General features: G+C 38.7%; 1 protein-coding gene across 3 annotated transcripts; it reads right to left on the bottom strand.

Annotated features, from left to right (window-relative positions):
* Positions 1-4478: 4478 nt before the first annotated feature.
* LOC119496354 (N-acetylglucosamine-1-phosphodiester alpha-N-acetylglucosaminidase-like) lies at positions 4479-18850 on the bottom strand. 3 transcript variants are annotated; one of them, XR_005208694.1, is made up of 13 exons: positions 18507-18850; positions 15004-15218; positions 14637-14904; positions 13476-13615; positions 13029-13137; positions 11586-11714; positions 10644-10849; positions 9387-9434; positions 8563-8691; positions 8286-8405; positions 8125-8203; positions 7321-7424; positions 5050-5185 (listed from the first exon to the last, which is right to left on the bottom strand). XR_005208694.1 is itself a non-coding variant. In XM_037783595.1 (12 exons), exons 1-12 carry the CDS (start codon positions 18704-18706, stop codon positions 5032-5034), a joined length of 1797 nt encoding a protein of 598 aa, XP_037639523.1. In that variant the 5' UTR covers positions 18707-18850; the 3' UTR covers positions 4479-5031. The 3 variants fall into 3 exon arrangements, 2 of the variants coding, with proteins under 2 accessions (XP_037639523.1, XP_037639524.1); XM_037783595.1 differs by lacking the exon at positions 7321-7424 and having other exon boundaries at positions 4479-5185; XM_037783596.1 differs by lacking the exon at positions 5050-5185 and having other exon boundaries at positions 7116-7424.
* Positions 18851-19037: the final 187 nt, after the last annotated feature.

The following is a 19037-nucleotide window of genomic DNA, read 5'->3' as shown; positions in this document are numbered from 1 at the left end:
AATAACACACAGCTTCCACTTCCTCTACAAAATAAAAGCCCACCAGTCTGAGCCAAATCAACAATTTTATTTAGAGATTTGTTTTAATTTCTTTTCTTTTTTTTTATACTTTATTTTTTATGTTTTTCCATTACATTTCCAAAAACAACATACACATAGAACAATAAAACAAAACAAAAAACATGAAAGGATATGTAGATTGCCCTGTCTCTACAAAGTTTTCTTATTGATATGACATATTCACTGGTTCATTTCCTCATCTTGTCGTTGACATGTAAACATTGTCCATTTCTCCCACTTCTCTCGACATTGCTCCTCTTGTGTTCTTATCCTGTGGGTTAACAGTTCCATCTCATATATTTCATTCACAATTTTCAGCCATCCATCTTGTGTAGGTGGTTCTGCCTTACACCATCTCTTCGTAATGGCCTTCTGACAGGCCGCCAACAACACTTTCAGCAGGTATCTGTCTTCTCTTAACACAGTATTTCCAGTCATATTACCGAAATATAGTACTATACATGACTTGGGTATATCATAGCCCAGAATTTTGCAAATAACCTTATGAACATTTCCCCAAAACGGTGCAACATCAGGGCAAAGCCAAAATATATGTGAATGGTCTACATTTATGGCCCCACATCTTCTCCGGCATGGTTGTGCTACAGACAAGTATTTGTTTGTAATTTGGGGTGTTATAAAAAATCTAATTACATTCTTCCAACAGTCTTCTCTCCATGTACGTGAAGATGTTGTAGACTGTTGTGTTCTCCAGATATGCAACCATTCATCTTCTGTAATAGTGACACCTAGTTCTTTTTCCCATTTCAGCTTTACATACGATGTTGTATTTCCCCTTCTCTCCATTATGCACTGATATAATGTAGATATTATCCTATATTTTTTTGAATTATAAACTCTAATTTCTTTTTCAAAGCCTTTAAATGAGCCCATTTCGGCCAGGTAATGAAAAGATATTGGTTAGTCATTATGAAAATACAAATACTGGTAACACTTTACAATAACCATCTTAATAACTTAATAGTTATTTTACTGTTAACAAACAATGCAATGATAATTTCATATTTTTTTCCATCATTTTTTAAAGGGGTGAAATGCAATGGGGAAAATCGTGCATGAATAAATAAATGAATACACAAATTTAAAAAATAAATATAAAATATTTAAATAAATAAATAAATAAAAGAAAATTAAACAGAAGGTAAATAAATAAGACAAATACAAACAAATATACACATTTAAAAATAAATATAAAATACATTTAAATAGATGAATAAATATAAAAATAAATAAATACATTTTAAAATTCATAAAAATAAATAGATAAATAAAAAGAAGGTAAATAAATAAGGGAATAAATAGAAAGATAAATAAATAAAGAAGAAAATTAAAACAGAAATATCAATCTACGTCACATTTTATCAATTAATTAATGGCTACATTTATTTTTAACATTATTTTTGCTACATTTAATGACATATTTATTTATTTATCAATTTATTTATTTATTTATTCATTTATTTTTAATTTTGGCACTTTCCTTCCTGTTCAGCTCTGTTTAAGGTTAAAAGAAATACATGTGGATTCATTCAATATATAACAAGTGAAAGGGCATTCTACAGTGAAATCAGAGATGAAACATATATATATTTAGATTTTTTTTCAATCACAGATTTTTCTTTCAACGTTTTACTTTTATTTTGAAAGAAATATAAGCATTTTCCGGTATTTTTGTCCTAATATAGTAACTTGACACAGTGAGGTCACATGACTGTCATCAACTCCTGACTGTTGTGTGGCTGTGTTTTGTAACCTCTGTATATACTGTAAGTCTATCTGACATTTGAATAAACAGTATCAGGAAAGAACACATTTCCACTAAACTTTGGTTTTACTGTTTTATTTTATACAAAGTATAAATGCAAAATAATACATACAGTTATAATCAAACACATGTACTAATACCACACCATAAAAATACTCCATTACAAGTCATGCATTTCAAATCTCACTAAAAGAAAAGTATTGCAGTAAAATATCCCCTATTACTCATGCTTTAATGTAAAAGCAGGACTTTACCGTTGTGGTTGGTTGAGCTCATTTTGAACTATTAACTAATGATTATTTTTGGATTAATCTGCTAATTATTTTTTCCATTTATCGATTGATTGTTTGGTTTGTAAAAACAGTGAAAATAGTGAGAAATGGCGTCACAATGACCCAAAGCCCTAGGTGACACCTTCACAATGTTTGTTTAGTGCAAATCTCAACATTATTACCATTAAATTATTATCACATTACATCATTAACATTATTACTAATACATTAATATTATTAACATTATTAAATCTGGAACCATCAAATGGGTTTGCAGTAAAATCAAAATTGGTTCACATTCATTTTTATGGAGGACAGAACCTGCCATCAATCATAAATAACTCAATGAATAAATAAACATGTCATCAAATGTCGCAAAATAATATTAAAAATAAATTTTGCCATTAATCAATTGATAAAATGTGACATAAATTGATATTTCTGTTTTAATTTGCTTTTTTATTTATCTATCTTTCTATTAATCCCCTTACTAATTTTCTCTTTTATTTATTTCTGTATTTATTTTATGAATTTTAAATGTATTTATTTATCTTTGCATTTCTTTTTATTTATTTGTTTATTTTTGATTTGTACTATTTTTTTGCATTTATTTTGATTTATTTAATATTTATATTTAAATTTATATATTTATTTATTTATTTATTTATGCACCAATAAAAATAATTTATATTATAATTAATACAAATATAAATACATAAAGAAGCAAATTAAAACAGAAATATCAATTTATGTCACATTTTATCAGTTAATTAAGGGCTACATTTATTTTTAACATTAGCTTTGCTACATTTAATGACATTTATTTATCGGTCATTTATTTATTTATTTCTGATTTTGGCAGGCTCTCTCCTCCATACATTTTCTGTCAATTGATTAATTGATTAATGGTTTCAGCTGTACATGTATAAACCTTTGGGGAGTTAAATTTATAACAAAGCATCATTTTTTATAATCTGTAATATGATTTTATGAATCTGTAAAGTAACTAAGGTGTCAGATAAATGTAGTGAAGTAAAAAGTATAATATTTCCCTCTGAATTGTAGTATAAAGACATTAAAACATTAAAAAGTGATTGTATTTAAATACTTGAGTAAATGTACTATAGTTAGATTCCTCCACATAGCAACAAGATGAAAATCCTACCAGTGTGGTACTGGTGGTGACACTGGGATGAAGACAGATTTCCTTTCATCACTAGATTCAAAGTAAAGGCTGTAAACACAGACGACTGTCGCGTTAAAGTTATAATCTGTGAAATTATTTTACTATTGAAACATCTTTGTATAATCCTGCCCACTATCTCCAACTTCTGACTGCAATTTCCCCAAAAGATCTGATCCAAAAAATATTTAAAAATATCTGTTAAATATCAGAGCTCGGTTAAAAAGAGGGATATCCTGATCGTAGTTATTTTGTAATAATACTAATCAGTCTTTTAATATGTCAGCACTAAACTCTCTTTTCGCTGCTTCTCTCTATATGCCCTGCTTGTTTGCAATCTCATGTTATATGTATAAATGTCACTACTGCTTCTAGTGCTTTTAACCACCGTCATTTTCCAACATTTAAACTGCATGCCCTGTGTTTGTTTTGATGTATTTCAGGGAGTGTTTTGTAACACCTTGGCCAAATAAACTAAACAAATATTGAGCATCTGCTAACCAAACATTACAGCTTGATGAGCCATTTCATTAGAATACAGTAACATTAGTACACAATTTAAATACGTTTGATAGCAGCTTTGCTTTAAAGGCCTCATGCGCCATTATGCACGTAGAAGATCGACGCCGAGGCACTTCTGCAAGGAAATATTACCTGCATATCAGACTTTCTTTGATGGTGTCCTATAATATTTCAGCCCAGTTGAACAACAGTTTGTGAAATATTGTCACATAACTTCTGTACTTAAGTTACAGCACTTCCAGAGTTATTTAAACCCAAACCGCGATCTTTTCCTAAAGCTAACTAGGTAGTTTTTGTCTCGTAATTTCCACGCTTAAGTTACGTCACATCCTGAATTATTTTAACCCAAACTGCGATCCTTTCCTAAAGCTAACTAAGTAGTTTTTGTCTGGTAACTTATGTAATTAAGTTACGGCACTTCCAGAGTTATTTTAACCCAAATCGAGATCTTTTCCTAAAGCTAACTAAGTCGTTTTTGTCACGTAACTTCCGTACTTAAGTTACAGCACTTCCGGTGTTATTTAAACCCAAACCGCAATCTTTTCCTAAAGCTAACTAAGTAGTTTGTTGCCTAAGCCTAACCAACTCGATATTTTCCTAAGCCCAACTACGTATTTTTGTTTTGAAAAGACTGGAGTGGAAATTAACACGTGCGTCACATGTTGCTGGACATAGGAGGAAGTGGGAAAAAGCACAAAAATATGTTGTTGAAATTCATGCTGAGCGTCACGAAAAAATGGGAAATTTGTGTCTATGTACACGGATCAAATAGATAACATTTCGGGACTATTTCACTAACTGCCATGAGACTGTGTTGAGTATTTTGTAGTGTTGCTGTAGTATTTAGTATAATATCTCTTGATCTGCAGCCTCTCTTCATGTCCAGTGTCAACAAAATACTGAAGTTCAAGTGCAGTTTTTGCTGTTGTGTCTTGTTCAGTCCGTCTTGTTCCCGTACAGGATGTCTCATGATCTGTCAATGCTCTAAAGTCATCGCATTCAAATCCTGAATCCCAGTCATGTGCTTCCAGTCCACATCTTTGCTCCTACCGTTTCTACTCAAAAGTTTTGTCACTCAGCATTTCATCTAATGCATGAGCACATAAAATATTCACTTCCCCCTTTTCATTTGTTGGGTACTCCTCCCAGATATTTTTGTATATTTGTGTTTCCTATTTAGCATAGAAGGAGGACATCCTTTTATGGTATCAGTCAAGTTGAATCAAGGTGCCGTTGAGCTGCTTGTATGGAGAAAATCGAAGAAACAAAAGAAGCCGTCTCCGACTCGCCCGCATGAGGTGATGCAGCTGCCGGATCAACAGCAGAGTGGCCAGAGTGATGGTGATTGTCAGCCATGTTCGTCTGTGGAGAGAGGGGGAAGTTTAATATTTTTTGCTTTTTATTTATGACAAATTTCACTTTACAAGAACAGTGGGAAAAAAGCAAATATGAAACAAAAAACAAAACAAACAGGGGGTCATGGGATGATCAGTAAATTAAGGCAAATTTAAAAATAAAAAAAATTTAAATAAAATATTGCACACAGAACATACAATAATTATAAAAGATCTGTCTCATTGGCTAAATAAACACACAATTTTTCTCATATGGAGTAGGTCATCTGTTCTAGAAGATGCAGGTGTTTAACAATATTGACAGAGACAAAAAACATGATTCTGACATACAGTATATACTGTATATAAACTACAACATGGTTGCTATAAATAATCAGACTGAGGGAATACTGTAGTTTAATTTGCTTTGGCTAATTACTAAACATAATTAAGTAATCAAGGTTGAAATTGGATTATTATCCAAAAGAAAAGAAAGAAGTTACAATAATCTCAATTTTGCCTTAATGTGTCAGTCATAAGTCATTAAAAAGATTGTAACAGTGCTTTGCTATAAAAAAAAAAAATTTGGATCCACATTTTGGACTAATTTACTAATTTATTACTGGTTATTATGTTGATGAACTAACGTCACCCATTGGTTTGTGGACTGCCATTTTAAAGCCTTGAATTTGGTATTTTGGCCATCTTGTTTTTTTGGAACCAGATGGCTGAATAAGACATTTTTTTTTTTTTTTTAAAGTTATTTTTTGGGGGCATTTTTAAGCATTTATTGATAGGACAGTGGATAGTGTTGGAAAGGGGGAGAGAGAGAAATGACATGCGGAAAGGACCACAGGCCGGATTCGAACCCGGGTCCACCGCTGCTAGGACTGAGCCTTGGCGATACATGGGCGCTCGCTCTACCGACTGAGCTAACCAGCCGCCCTAATAAAACATTTTTAGGCAACCAAAATGTTATAATTAACTTTGATGAACTGAAAACACAATGTGAAAGGGTTAAAGTTGTGATACGAAAACATGGACAACTCCCAGACTGGACAACGCTGTGGTAGCGACCTGTCAATCACAAGGTAGCCCCGCCCTAAAGCATACCTTTCTGCCATTTTTCCTTCAGCGCAATGCATGATGATAAAGACCCTTTTTGATTGGATGTCATGATGACGTCACGGTGTTAACTGGAGGCTAAACAAAGGAAAGACTGGAGGCTAACACTAGCAGTGGGCTAAAGTTACACATCTAAAATGTCATCTTGCTGTGTAGTTGGGTGCCAGAATCCAGATATCACATACATTTGAGATGACAAACTGTGAATCGAGGCTCTAGCGAGCTACAATATCAGAGAAACGTTTCAGAGATGGAGAGTAAATGTTGCTAATATTTAGCCTTCTGCTAACCGCAGCCGTGAGCCATTGGCTGCTGTTAGCAGAAGACTAAACTATTAGCAACCCTTTCTCTCCATCTCTGAAACGCTTTGTCGATATTGTACGACTCTCTTTTTGACTGACTTTACTGAAGGATAGTTAACTATAGGCATCCAAAGATTTATACGCCCTCAATCTATCTTTACAGCGCTGCCGTTGGCCACCAGCCCGCTGGTTGGACTGCTGGCTACTAAGCTAGGTTAGCTTGCTAATTCCACCATGCTGTCATGAAACACAGAAAATGAGGCGTACAAAGTGTCCCTCATCTGGCGATAGCTCTGTGCTTTCCTACGCTGTGACAAGAGTGTGTGGATGACTAGCTAGTTAGCTAGCTAGCTTGCTAATTCCACCATGCTATAGAAAATGAGCCCAACAGCGGACAGCGCTGGGTCACGGTCCCTCTGCCTCACTCCTCACCGCTAGGAGACTACTTCACCGAGAGGAGAGCAGGCGTTAGCTAGCTAGTTTGTCAGTCTGCAGACAAGCTAGCTAGCTAACTAGCCAGTTCCAGAGACAGACAATTTAGCTAGCTAACTAACGTTAGCCAGCCATTATTTGAAACTAACACAAACAACTAGAAATGTGAAAAGGTTATGAGGTGTGTCAGTCAGTCAGTCAGTGTTGCTGTTCTGTGTGTAGAATAGCGAGTGGAGTGTTGTGTGGTAAAAGGAGAAGACAAGGATGGGGAGCGTGGAGTGTAGGGAGCAGATGTTCCCCTTACTCTCTCCCACATGGAACAGGTGAGGTGGGCCCAATAGGGCTGGGAACACCGGACCCAAGTGTTCCCAATAGCCTAAACGACGACCCGACCACACCTACTGGCATCTGCAACACAAAAGACAAAAAGACAAGCAGCCAGCACAGCAGCCAAAAGAGCCGGCACACCCTCCGTCACAGTATAAATGAGGTCCTGCACGCAGAAAACATATACTCTGCCAGCAGGACTGTCTCATTTTTGTACAAACTAAAACTTGTGCCAGCATTTCAATGATGTTATCACATTAAAATAGTAACTCTGATCAGTCAGTATTGTCTGCCCCATGATACAAGCTCTGTGATATATTTACAAGGATCTATTGATCCGTAATATACCATGGTCTAGGTGAATGCTCCATTCTGATTGGCTGCAGGGTGTCCATTAATTCCTGATAATGGACACCTGCAAACTGTCTGTTCGCCGTTCTAAATAAATGCACTACATCCAAATTACAAAATCTCCAAAATAATCTACATCAAAATTTTAAAATCTCCAAAATAATCCACATCCAAATTACAAAATCTCCCCAAAAAACAACATCCAAATTACAAAATCTCCAAAAGAATGTGCATCCAAATACAAAAAAATACAAAATCTACATCCACATTTCAATATCTCCCAAAATAATCTAAATCTGAATTTCAAATTCTCAAAAAAAACACCTACCTAAATGCCTACATTTTGGGGGCAGACATGGTGGACTGAAGACATTTGATTCATTGAATAGAGCGACAAGCATATGAATTTGACGGGACCTCTGACACTTACTCTGTTAGATATGGTTCGTCTCTGCACACCTCCTCAGGTCGCCATGATTTAAACATCCGTTTAGCCAAACATAGACCCGCTGTGGAGGAAAGAAGAATGGCACCATAAATAAAATAATCTCAAAAGTACCTATAGACGTGGCGTAGTAAAAAGTTCAGTACCGCTGTGTAATATGTCGTTGCTGACAGAGGCACAGCTTCCTGTCACTGGGTCACATGGACACTGCTCTTCACATTGACACATCTCAACACAGGACTGACCGTAAAAACCTGGAGGACACACTGATGGAGACACAAAGATTTTTTTAAATGCAAAAACTCTTTCATAAAAAAAGCCCTGATAATGAAACAGTAAATAACTATATTACTCTAGATCACTTCGTTAAGAAAGAAATCAAAATATTTGTATTATTTTCTGCCTGGTGTCGTGCTTTCCTACCTTGTTCGCAGAAGTTGCCGTAGAAACCCGGGGGACACGAGCAGCATCCGTTGATGTGGTTACAGGAAGCTCCATTAAAGCATATGCAGGTGTGTCTGCAGCTGTCGCCGTAGTAACCTGGCAAGCATGCTTTATCAAGGAGAAACAACAACTGAACAACGTTGGATTAGACATAATTAGATGTATGCTTGGTGTCTTCGCCATTAAAATGGGATATTATTGTGGAGATTTAACAGATTATCAGATAAATCCTTTCAGAGTTGGCTAAAAGTAGTGACAAGAAATTACAATTGTAAAATGGTAATTGTAATACTGATTAAAAATGATTTAAGGCATGGTCGAATGCTCGAATGCAAGCGAGTAACCATCGCCTGCCGAGGTGATATTTGCAAAAAATATATATATTCCTCTAAATTTCAACATCTCCCAAAAAATCTACATCCAAATTTAAAAATCTATCTCCCAAAACAAATCGACATCCAAATGACAAAAATCTCCAACATAAACTTCATCCAAATTTCAAATTCTCCCCCCCCCAAAAAATCTACATCAAAATGACAAAATCTCCAAAATAATCTACGTTCAATTACAAAATCTCCCAAAAATTCTACATCCAAATTAGAAAGTCTACATCCAAAATACAAAATCTCCAAAATAATCTACATCAATATTTCAAAATTTCCCAAAGAGTTCTAAATCCAAATTTCAAAATGGATATGACTTGAAGATTTGATCAGTTTATTTATGATGTGGAAACCACTCTGGCCAAAATAGTAAAATTGTGTGTGTGTGTGTGTGATTGACCAGATGATGCTCCTGATTACCTTTATTGCAGTACTTTCCTCTCCATCCAGCAGCACAGAGACAGCCATCTGCAACCAGAGGACATGCATTTTATGTTGTAGAACAAAACGTTAAAATCTCTTTCAGCTTGTGTTAACAGATCTTATTTCAGGCATCTAACTAAAAACCCATTGACTTCCAGACGAGGGAACAGGAAGTCCTAAAATGCTCAACTCATTTCCAGGTTTTCAGACTCATTCCTGTAGCACTCTATTGCAATATTTATATTGACTTTTATTATGGAGTAGTCACATGAAATGCAATGTGTTTGCAGTGAGCTTGATACTGACCGCTGTCATTCACCAATAATGCATCTACAAAACAAGACAACGGTCATTTTGGTCATTTTCTGACAGCGTATCAGTTTGAAATATGTCAGGGAGTAATGGAAGAAGAAGGAGCAGCCACAGTGAGCTGTTAGATGAAGACTTTAGATGTTACATGGGACTTTTCTCTGTTTTTTCTCTTGGGTTGAAAGTTGTGCTCCCCATCGTCCGGACCTGTTAGAGGCCCACAAACCTCCGGTATCGGCTTTCCGTTAATTTAATCAGGAGGAGGAGACAGTCAAGAAGAGAGCGAGAGAGAGAGACAATCACTGTGTTGTGTTAATTCTGACGGTGTGATTTTGTCTAATTCATTGTGTTGATTTCACCGTACACACAAATGCCATGGTGAAAATAAACAACACACTAAACTAAGGTGGAGGAAACTAAAAAATTAAATGAAAACCCTCAGTTAGCTAATGCAACAAGTTGGGCTAGTTAAGTACACCTAACTAGCTAACTAACTAGAAAGAGAAACTGACAGCTAAACAGATTTATCAGTTTTCTGTTCAGACTCAAACAAGTGCACCTGCAGCTTGGAGGATGACCTTTGACCGCAGCTTCTATAATAGTAAGATGTCATATTCCCATTTTAAAAAGAACCTTCTTTTCTTTTTTTACTTTGAGCACAAAATTAAGTGGCTAATCAACTAAGTCAGGAAATGACTCAAATAAATATGAAATATCATAAACATGCCAAAATACACGAGAGGGGTCTTTAAAAAGACAATAATTCAGATTTTGGTTGATGTATTTTCAGGAGACTGAACTAACTTGTGCCAGGTGCTGACACTGCTGACTTTCCATTTTTGCCTTTACAAGATTCAAGACATTCCCATCCTTGAGGGAACAAAGCACTTGACATAGAGATACTTGTTTTAACCTGCTGCAGCTGAGCTCCACCTTCACACTTACTGGCGGTGCAGACACCATGAGGGGCGCAGGCTGGCGGCTGACACACCAGAGAGTCACAGGCGGCGCCCTGCCAGCCCTCCTGACACCGACAGCGTCCGTTCTCACAGTCTCCATGTCCATTGCAGTCTGCTGGCTGGCAGCGCCGCTGGTGAACACACAAGATGGTGGAGACGGCCCGAGCACAGCGCCACCTGCTGTCTGATGAACTGGGACCAGAGAACGAGGGCCGGAGAGTATGGGGAGACAAAATGAAGATATTACTATAAACATTAGCCTACTTACTAGCCTGCAATTATTTTTTTTTATTTATTTCAATGTACAAGTTTGTACAAGTTTACAAAATACTCTCCAGGATAATAAACTTTATTCAATAGCATCTGAATGGAGATTTAAAGAGGACCCATTATGCTTTTGTGCTTCTTCTCTTTCCTTTAGTGTGTTATATCTTTTTTTTGTGTAGATAAAAGGTCTGCAAAGCCCAAAGTCCAGGACAAAGGGAGTTACTCTCCCCAACAGAAACACTGCACCTGAAACACCTCAATTGAAATCCTGTCTTTTCTTCTGTAACGTTGCGATGTCACCAAATACATTGGCATAACGGCTAGTTTGGCACACTTTCAAACAGTTAGAGCGGTGCTGGAGCGGAGTCTGAAGAGTTTGTATTTGTTGACCTAGCAAATGCTGTTGATTCTGTAGACCATGGCATCTTGCTTGACAGGCTCAAGGACATCGGATTCACAGAGGAATATCTGGCATGGCTCTAAAGCTACTTCTCTGGTCGGGTACAATCTGTGAGGGCTGAGGGTTTCCTGTCTGACCTGCTGTCCCTGTCCAAAGGTGTTCCTCAGGGGTCCATTTTAAAATACTACAAGTTACTGAAAAATAAAATGCTGAGCCTTCACCCTGGAAAAAAACAATACAATTCAACTTTAATTAGCTCACCATATGTCAGGTGGGTAACTGGCCAATGTGCCGTTGATCAAGAAGGTGGAAGATCCGCCTCCGTCCAGATTGATAGCATTGATCACCCCGTTATTCTTCAGGAACTCTGCCACCTCCCAAAGATTCATACTGCTCAAATATGAACAAACACACAAGTGCCATGAATTTCATTCTGGGCTGTAATGCTTCTGCTGAGTACATGTTTACTAGACCCTTTTTGTGTGGACGTCATGATGACATCACGGTGTTAGCTGAAGGCTAAACAAAGCAAAGACTGGAGGCTAACACTAGCAGTAGACTTAAGATACACATCTAAAATGTCATCTTGCTGTGTTGTTGGGCATCAGAATCCAGATATCACATACATTTGAGATGGCAAACTTTGATTTGAGGCTCTAGCGAGCTACAATATCGTAGAAACGTTTCAAAGATGGAGAGTAAATGTTGTTAATATTTAGCCTTCTCTTAACCGCAGCCCTGAGCCATTGGCTGCTGTTAGCAGAAGGCTAAACGATTAGCAACCCTTTCGATATTGTACGACTCTCTTTTTGACAGACTTTATTGAAGGATAGTTAACTATAGGCATCCAAAGATTTATATGCCCTAAATTTATCTTTACAGCGCTGCCGTTGGCCACCAGCCCGCTGGTCAGACGGCTTGCTACTTAGCTAGCTTAGCTTGCTAATTCCACCATGCTGTCATGAAACACAGAAAATGAGGTGAACAAAGTATCACTCATCTGGTGATAGCATTGTGCTTTCCTACACTGTGACAAGAGTGTGTGGATGAAGCATTAAGTTGTTAAATTTGACTCATTTAGTGACTGTCTAGTTAGCTAGCTACCATAATTCCACCATGCTACAGAAAATGAGCCCAACAGCGCACAGCGCTGGGTCACGATCCCTCTGCCTCACTCCTCGCCGCTAGGAGACTACTTCACCGAGAGGAGAGCAGGCGTTAGCTAGCTAGCTCTTCAGTCTCCGGACAAGCTAGCTAGCTAACTAGCCAGTTCCAGAGACAGACAATCTAGCTAGTTAACTAACGTTAGCCAGCCGTCTACTCCTCCTGAAGGAGTCTCCAGCGGTGTAGAGGTCGGCTAATCTGGTCTCATTGGTTAATGTTAACGTTCTTAACTAACACTTGTGATCCTGGAGAGTGAGTGACAGAACATATTGAGAGAAACTAGTATTTTCTTCAGTTAGTGTTAAAAAAAACAAGCCAACAACACTTGCTAGCCAGCGTTAACTAACGTGTTCAGAGAATTATTCTGCCTCCACTTAATGCTCCGCCCGCTAATCACCTCATCATGGTTACTAACAGGAAAGGGAGTTATTCACTTGTCAACACCAAGCATGTTTTACATGCTGCTCCAGTTTAGTAAAATAACTACTAGTCTACAGCCATGCTAGCAGCCCCGTGAGGCTCATTATAAATAAATGTTACCCTCTTTTAAGGGTCTGTCCGTCCACATGAAACAGGACCACGTTGCCACTGGCGTCGTGACCCACTACCGTCCTTGCTGCCAGCACGTCCACAAAATCGCGGAACACCTCTGTCAGAATATAAAAGAAATGTTTTTATCAACACTAAAACAAAGGAAAGACAAATATTCCAAAAATTATCCTCAAAAATCTTCACATTCAATTTCTTTCTAATTATAGTAGGGTTATACGGAGACCCTTAAGAGACACAGCAATAATTTTTTTGAGGACTACTTTTGCATTCTCTGGCAATAAATATTGTGTTCCCCGCAAAACTTTTCTTCTTCCATTCCTTCTGAGCGATACAGTCTAATCGGCTGCCTACATGTTGCCCACTTTTTAACATGAGACTTTACACACAAACTACAAAAACCTTTTTGGACCATGCACATTTTGTCGGCTGCTTTACCCGTGTCGACTGTCTTATCGCACTCGGCCTTCAGGCTCTGATTGATGTAGTTCTCGCCATTCCTCAACAGCCACACCGCACCACTGACCAGCTGGACGAATGGGTTGGACTGGTCCAAGACGTCTTCCTGTGACAGATACCTGGAGGGACGGTAAAAGGATAGTTTTGAAGTGCCGACCAGCATCGACTGTAGGTACACTGACTTTGGATAAGTAAGGTTTTATTATGTTAACCTCTTAAGCCCTAGGGTGCTGGAAGGTGTGGTTTGCCTAGACAAACATACCCAAAATAAATCAAGAATAGATCCACAACTACCAGGTCTATATGCATGATCTTGGTCTCTATGGATAGGTAAGACCTCAGAGAATTCATCCCCGGTGTCAGTAATATTGTGACTGTTACTATGCCTGAGTAAATTGTGATGAACCAAAGGAAAAATGTACATTTTATCCTCGCCAAAATGTTTCCTAGATTAGACTGTGGATAACACCTTTATAGCAATGATGCCATGCACAGAGATGCCACTGAATTCATTCAGCAACTCCTTGACTACGAATATGCAAAAGCAGATATAAATAATACAAAGCACATAGATTCTACAAAGGTTTAAGTCAGGATAGGACCAGGCTGACTCTCCATTTGGACACTTTGGTTTTCTTCCTCTTGAAAGGGAATCTGGCTATAAAATACTACTGATATCCACTACAGGAGGCCATGTGCACACGATGGAGACTTTGGCCATGACATTTACCCTGTGCATCATCACATTCTACCATTGTGCACACTATAAAATCTATAAAAAACAAGTAAATTGTATAATTTTGACTCCAAATGGAGTAGTTTTATTATGATAATGAAATATGATTAAGTAAAACCTAGATAATAACAAATAAGATAAATAACAATGTAAATAAGATAAAAAATAAAAAATCCAAAGTCAAGTATGTACATTCAATATAAAAAAGGTCAAAAATATTATACAGTAAAAATACAATTTCTCATGCGTTGATTTTGTAACTAAAATATTGAAATCTTTGCCAAACAAACATTATTTGGACCAAATACACTTGGAGTGTTACTTTAGTCGCGTTAAGGCCTCTTTTTTTAGAAACTATTCAGAAAAAAGTTTTTGTGCAGCTTTTTTGTCAATACTTCCCTTACCCAAACACCAGGCTGCCATCCTTCCTGATGCCAAACTGGGCGTTTTGCACTCCATTGCTGTCCTGCACCATCCTGCCGTCGCTCACCAAGTTGCCTAGACACCGATCCGAGGTGGTGTTGAAGAAGCCGGCATTCTGGGCGTACAGACACCCGGCAGGCATGGCCGTCTCCTCCACTGTCACCCTGGGTCTCTTCTCACAGCCGCCTGGGCCGCCCGGCTCCAACACCGACAACGTCCTCAGCGGGTCGTGAACCACCGTCAGGTGACCTAGAGACAATGATGCTTCAAGATGAGATGGCACTCAAACACTTGATCCACTTATACCAGCAGGGAAAACACACCATTACTGCTGACACCATCACTGACCGTAGAGCCAGCGGGACGCGCCCACGCTGCCTGGCGTCTCTGATATGAAGACGGTCGACTCGGCCACTGGGAGTGCGTCGTGGCTACTGGAAGGCCAGATCTCATACGTGGTGCTGCCGTGGGTTTCAGACTGGTAGTCCCTAACTTGGCGATGAGAGTGGGATGGACCGTGTTCTTTGGTGTACGGCTGCAGAATGTCGTCTTCCATAGAGATACTGTGAAGGAGATAAATTTATATCAAATGTAAATGCAAACAGGTCTCTGGACTGATTCAGCACACAACAACTTATTTGGATAATAATTTGATTTTTACAAAAATGCAAATATATTCTGGTTCCAGCTTTTCCAATGTGAATATTTGCTGCTTTTCTAGTTTTTAGAGCTGTAAAAGATAACGTGATAATAACGCGTTTACGCAAATTTGTTTTAACGCCACTAATTTCTTTAACAGAGGTTTAACAGAGGTTGTAGAGGGCTCAGTTTTAAAGTTAAATGATGATACTGGTATTGTATGAAACTAGAAAACCTAGAGGATCCATTGGTACCAACCATGTCATACTAGCTTGTCATGAAGGAGGTCAAATAACGCTCCAAACTAATGCTATATTTTTGACGAGGAAAAACTGGCATGGCCATTTTCAAAGGGGTCCCTTGACCTCTGACCTCCAGATATGTGAATGAAAATGGGTTCTATGGGTACCTACGAGTCTCCCCTTTACAGACATGCCCACTTTATGATAATCACATGCAGTTTGGGGCAAGTCATAGTCAAGTCAGCACACTGACAGCTGGTGTTGCCTGTTGGGCTGCAGTTTGCCATGTTATGATTTGAGCATATGTTTTATGCTAAATGCAGTACCTGTGAGGGTTTCTGGACAATAGCTGTCATTGTTTTGTGTTTTTAATTGATTTCCAATAATAAATATATACATACATTTGCATAAAGCAGCATATTTGTCCACTCCCATGTTAATAAGAGTATTAAATATTGGACAAATCTCCCTTTAAGGTACATTTTGAACAGATAAAAAATGTGAGATTAATTTGTGATTAAATATTTTGATCAATTGACAGCCCTAATAATAATTTCCGTTTACATCACAATTTTAAGCAAAAATGCTAATATTTTCTGGTTCCAGCTCCTCCAATGTGAATATTTGCTGCTTTAGTTTTATATCTTTGCAAACCCAATCTCTGTGGAGTTTTGGACTGTTGGTCGGACAAAACATTGGAAGACACCACCTTAGACGAGGAAATTGTCATTTTTCATTATTGCCTGACATAAGAAACAATAATATATTTATCCAGAGGAAGAATATATCCTTAGTAGGGCTGTCATTGAAATAGTTAATCGCGATTAATCACACATTTCTTATCTGTTCAAAATGTACCTTAAAGGGAGATTTGTCAAGTATTTAATACTGTATCAACATGGTAGTGGACAAATATGCTGCTTTATGCAAATATATGTATATATTAAAGGGACTGTTTATAACTTTTTACAGGTATAAATCTACCGGGTCGGTTTCCCATGCGCACGTAAGCACCAAAACCTCAAAGTTATATCTAGTGAAGCCCGTCTTGCAAAACAGTGTTGGCGGCGGTCGTAGTACGCGGGGAAGACCGTAGCTTTGGTCTCCAGGGCCGGAGTCTCTGCTGTACTCTGCTCCCTCTGCTGCTTCGCTGCTTGCCTTTAGTCACACACCGCGCTCGTTCTCGCTCCACCTCTAAATGTTCATGCGCGCACACTACACACTGCAGAAGAGTTAGTTTAGCTCTGACAATATCTAGTGAATATACAGTGGACGCTTGTGCAGAAATAAATGCTGCAGCTCCTCCAGACCAACAGAGGTTTCCCGTGTCATGTGAAGTGACTGGGCTCCGCAGCAAGAAGCTTTATCCTCTCCGACCGGGTGCCGGTGTCTCCCTGCGGGCGCAGTCGGAGACGATAACGTTTTTCTAGGATCAGCAGTGATTCATGGAGAGACCTTAAGTGGTGGACACACTGCCCGCTTGAGGCTCGCGTGAGTCTCGCATGGCGTGTTGTTTTTTATTTCGGCGTCCATGTTAACAGGTCAGAGTGGACACACTGCCCGCATGAGACGCGCGTCTGAAAAATGATGACGGAACAGTTTACTCATTATTCTACAAAAAGAATGTGAACATTGTTTTGATAAATTACAGCCTCCAGATAGTTCTTACTTGCATGCGATTTATGAGGTGTGGCGCAAAAACACTGGCACTGCCTGTTATAGCTGCTGCTTCTCCAAAAATCTGGTCATTGTCTCTCGGAATCCTTTCATTTTCTGGTTCTCTTACCCTGGCTTTTATTTTGTTGAGGCCCCAATCAGGGCTTTCCACAAGGATATGGAGTATCCAGCCAGGGGGAAACAGTAGCCATCCCGGGTGTCCGGGGGCATGAGGCCCCCACGGAGAATTTTTTTTTATAAAAGCCCAAATTTGGTGACCTCTGGTACATTCTAATGCTACTATTCCATCACATACACTTATCTTAATTATTATGTATTTTAATGAGTTTGCCTGCCTGATTGTAAACATGTAGTGAATTATTGTAAAGGAGAATCAGGCTTCTAGTGTGTTATAGCCCAGTCTGTAAATAGTTATTAATATTTAAAACAAACCACGCCTATTCCTGACAGATCAGAACTTTTCTAATTTAGAGTCATAGACCGTATTTATTATTTAATTATTGACACCTTCACTGTGTTTATCAAGACATGCCACAATGATGGTTAATGTATAAATTCTCTCTTATTCAATGGAAATAAACACGGTTACTTTAAGGATCCCAGGTCTTATTTAGCCCGTGTATTGATTTTAAATTAAACTATTGATAAAATAAACCTATGGCAAAAAGAACTCTGAAATAACAAATCATGTGAATCACTTAACTCAAATCATGTGAATCACTTAACTCAAATCATGTGAGTATAGTAAATCAACTCAACTTCTGTCATCTTCACTATCATCATACTTTATCATAAAGGACCTACAGCAGGAAGTTCATTACATCATATTTATATTTATTATTTGAGACATCTGAATCTGTGTATCAGTCCGACCCTCTGGAGATGACGTCATCTCTCATTGATCAGCTGGAGGTGACGTCATCTCTCATTGATCAGCTGGAGGGACGCGGATCAAGCTCCAGTGTTTCCAGTTAATTACGCCCGCCACAGTTACATAATGAACCGACAATAGTTTTACATTTCTCCACGGGTCGGTCGGCCACCCGCTCAGTCTGCCCGGAGGATTCAACTCAGCGGGTGAATGACGGGGCTCGCAGGTGTGGAAAGATCCCGGTCTGACCCGGTTGGATCCTCTGCTGGTGCCTTGGTCCCCCTGGCCACGGGCCCGGGGACAGCTGTACCCCTCGCCCCCGTACAGCCTCTCGGCCCACTTGGAGCACTTTTACGCGCTATCACCCCTCTATTCTCCGTCTACCTCTCTAGGTAACTTAATTAAACCTGCTGACGTCTCACCTCGCTGCCTCGCTCTCCAACAGCCAGATCCTGAGACACATCACCACGAGCCCCACACACTGGATGCTTGTTGCCATGGATATTGGTGTCGGTTTGCTGGACGGTGTGTCCTCGTGTCCTCTCCGTGTAGACAGGTACATGAATGAAGCTGCACCGGTGGATTCTCGTTGATCCGGTTTCCTTCCACATTCCTCAACCATGATTGAAGAGATATGCAAATCATCCCACAGCGGTCACATTTACTGTCTAATCTTGCCTGAGGCAGGTTATTAATCAACGTTTTAATATGTATTAAAGCAGCAGTGGGCAGAAATGGAGGATTTTTTTTTATAAAATGGTCACTATGTCCTGACAGTAATGCATGACAGGTAATCTGGAAAACAAATCATGAGGTGCTCCTAATGGCATCACAAGTCTCCACCCACCTGCAAGCATGGTATAGAATGACACTGCTGATTAAACCACTCCCCCTAGATTATCAGAGTCTGCCCTCCAGGCCTGAACCCTCCCTTTTCCGCCCAAACAATCCCA

The sequence above is a fragment of the Sebastes umbrosus genome, chromosome 11, assembly GCF_015220745.1.
Source record: "Sebastes umbrosus isolate fSebUmb1 chromosome 11, fSebUmb1.pri, whole genome shotgun sequence".
Classification (NCBI taxonomy): domain Eukaryota; kingdom Metazoa; phylum Chordata; class Actinopteri; order Perciformes; family Sebastidae; genus Sebastes; species Sebastes umbrosus.
Note: the sequence above shows the minus strand (reverse complement) of the source record. Positions and strands in the feature narration are given on the sequence as shown.

What these genes read in the sequence shown, in the direction of transcription:
- LOC119496354 (XM_037783595.1), bottom strand. Translation starts at nt 18,706, where the DNA reads ATGGTTGAGGAATGTGGAAGGAAACCGGATCAACGAGAATCCACCGGT. An exon ending in TTGGAGAGCGAGGCAGCGAG is followed by an intron (nt 15,219 to 18,506) that starts GTGAGACGTCAG and finishes TCTCCTTCACAG; the next exon opens with TATCTCTATGGAAGACGACA. An exon ending in GACGAACCATATCTAACAGA is followed by an intron (nt 5,186 to 8,124) that starts GTAAGTGTCAGA and finishes CTCTCTCCACAG; the next exon opens with ACGAACATGGCTGACAATCA.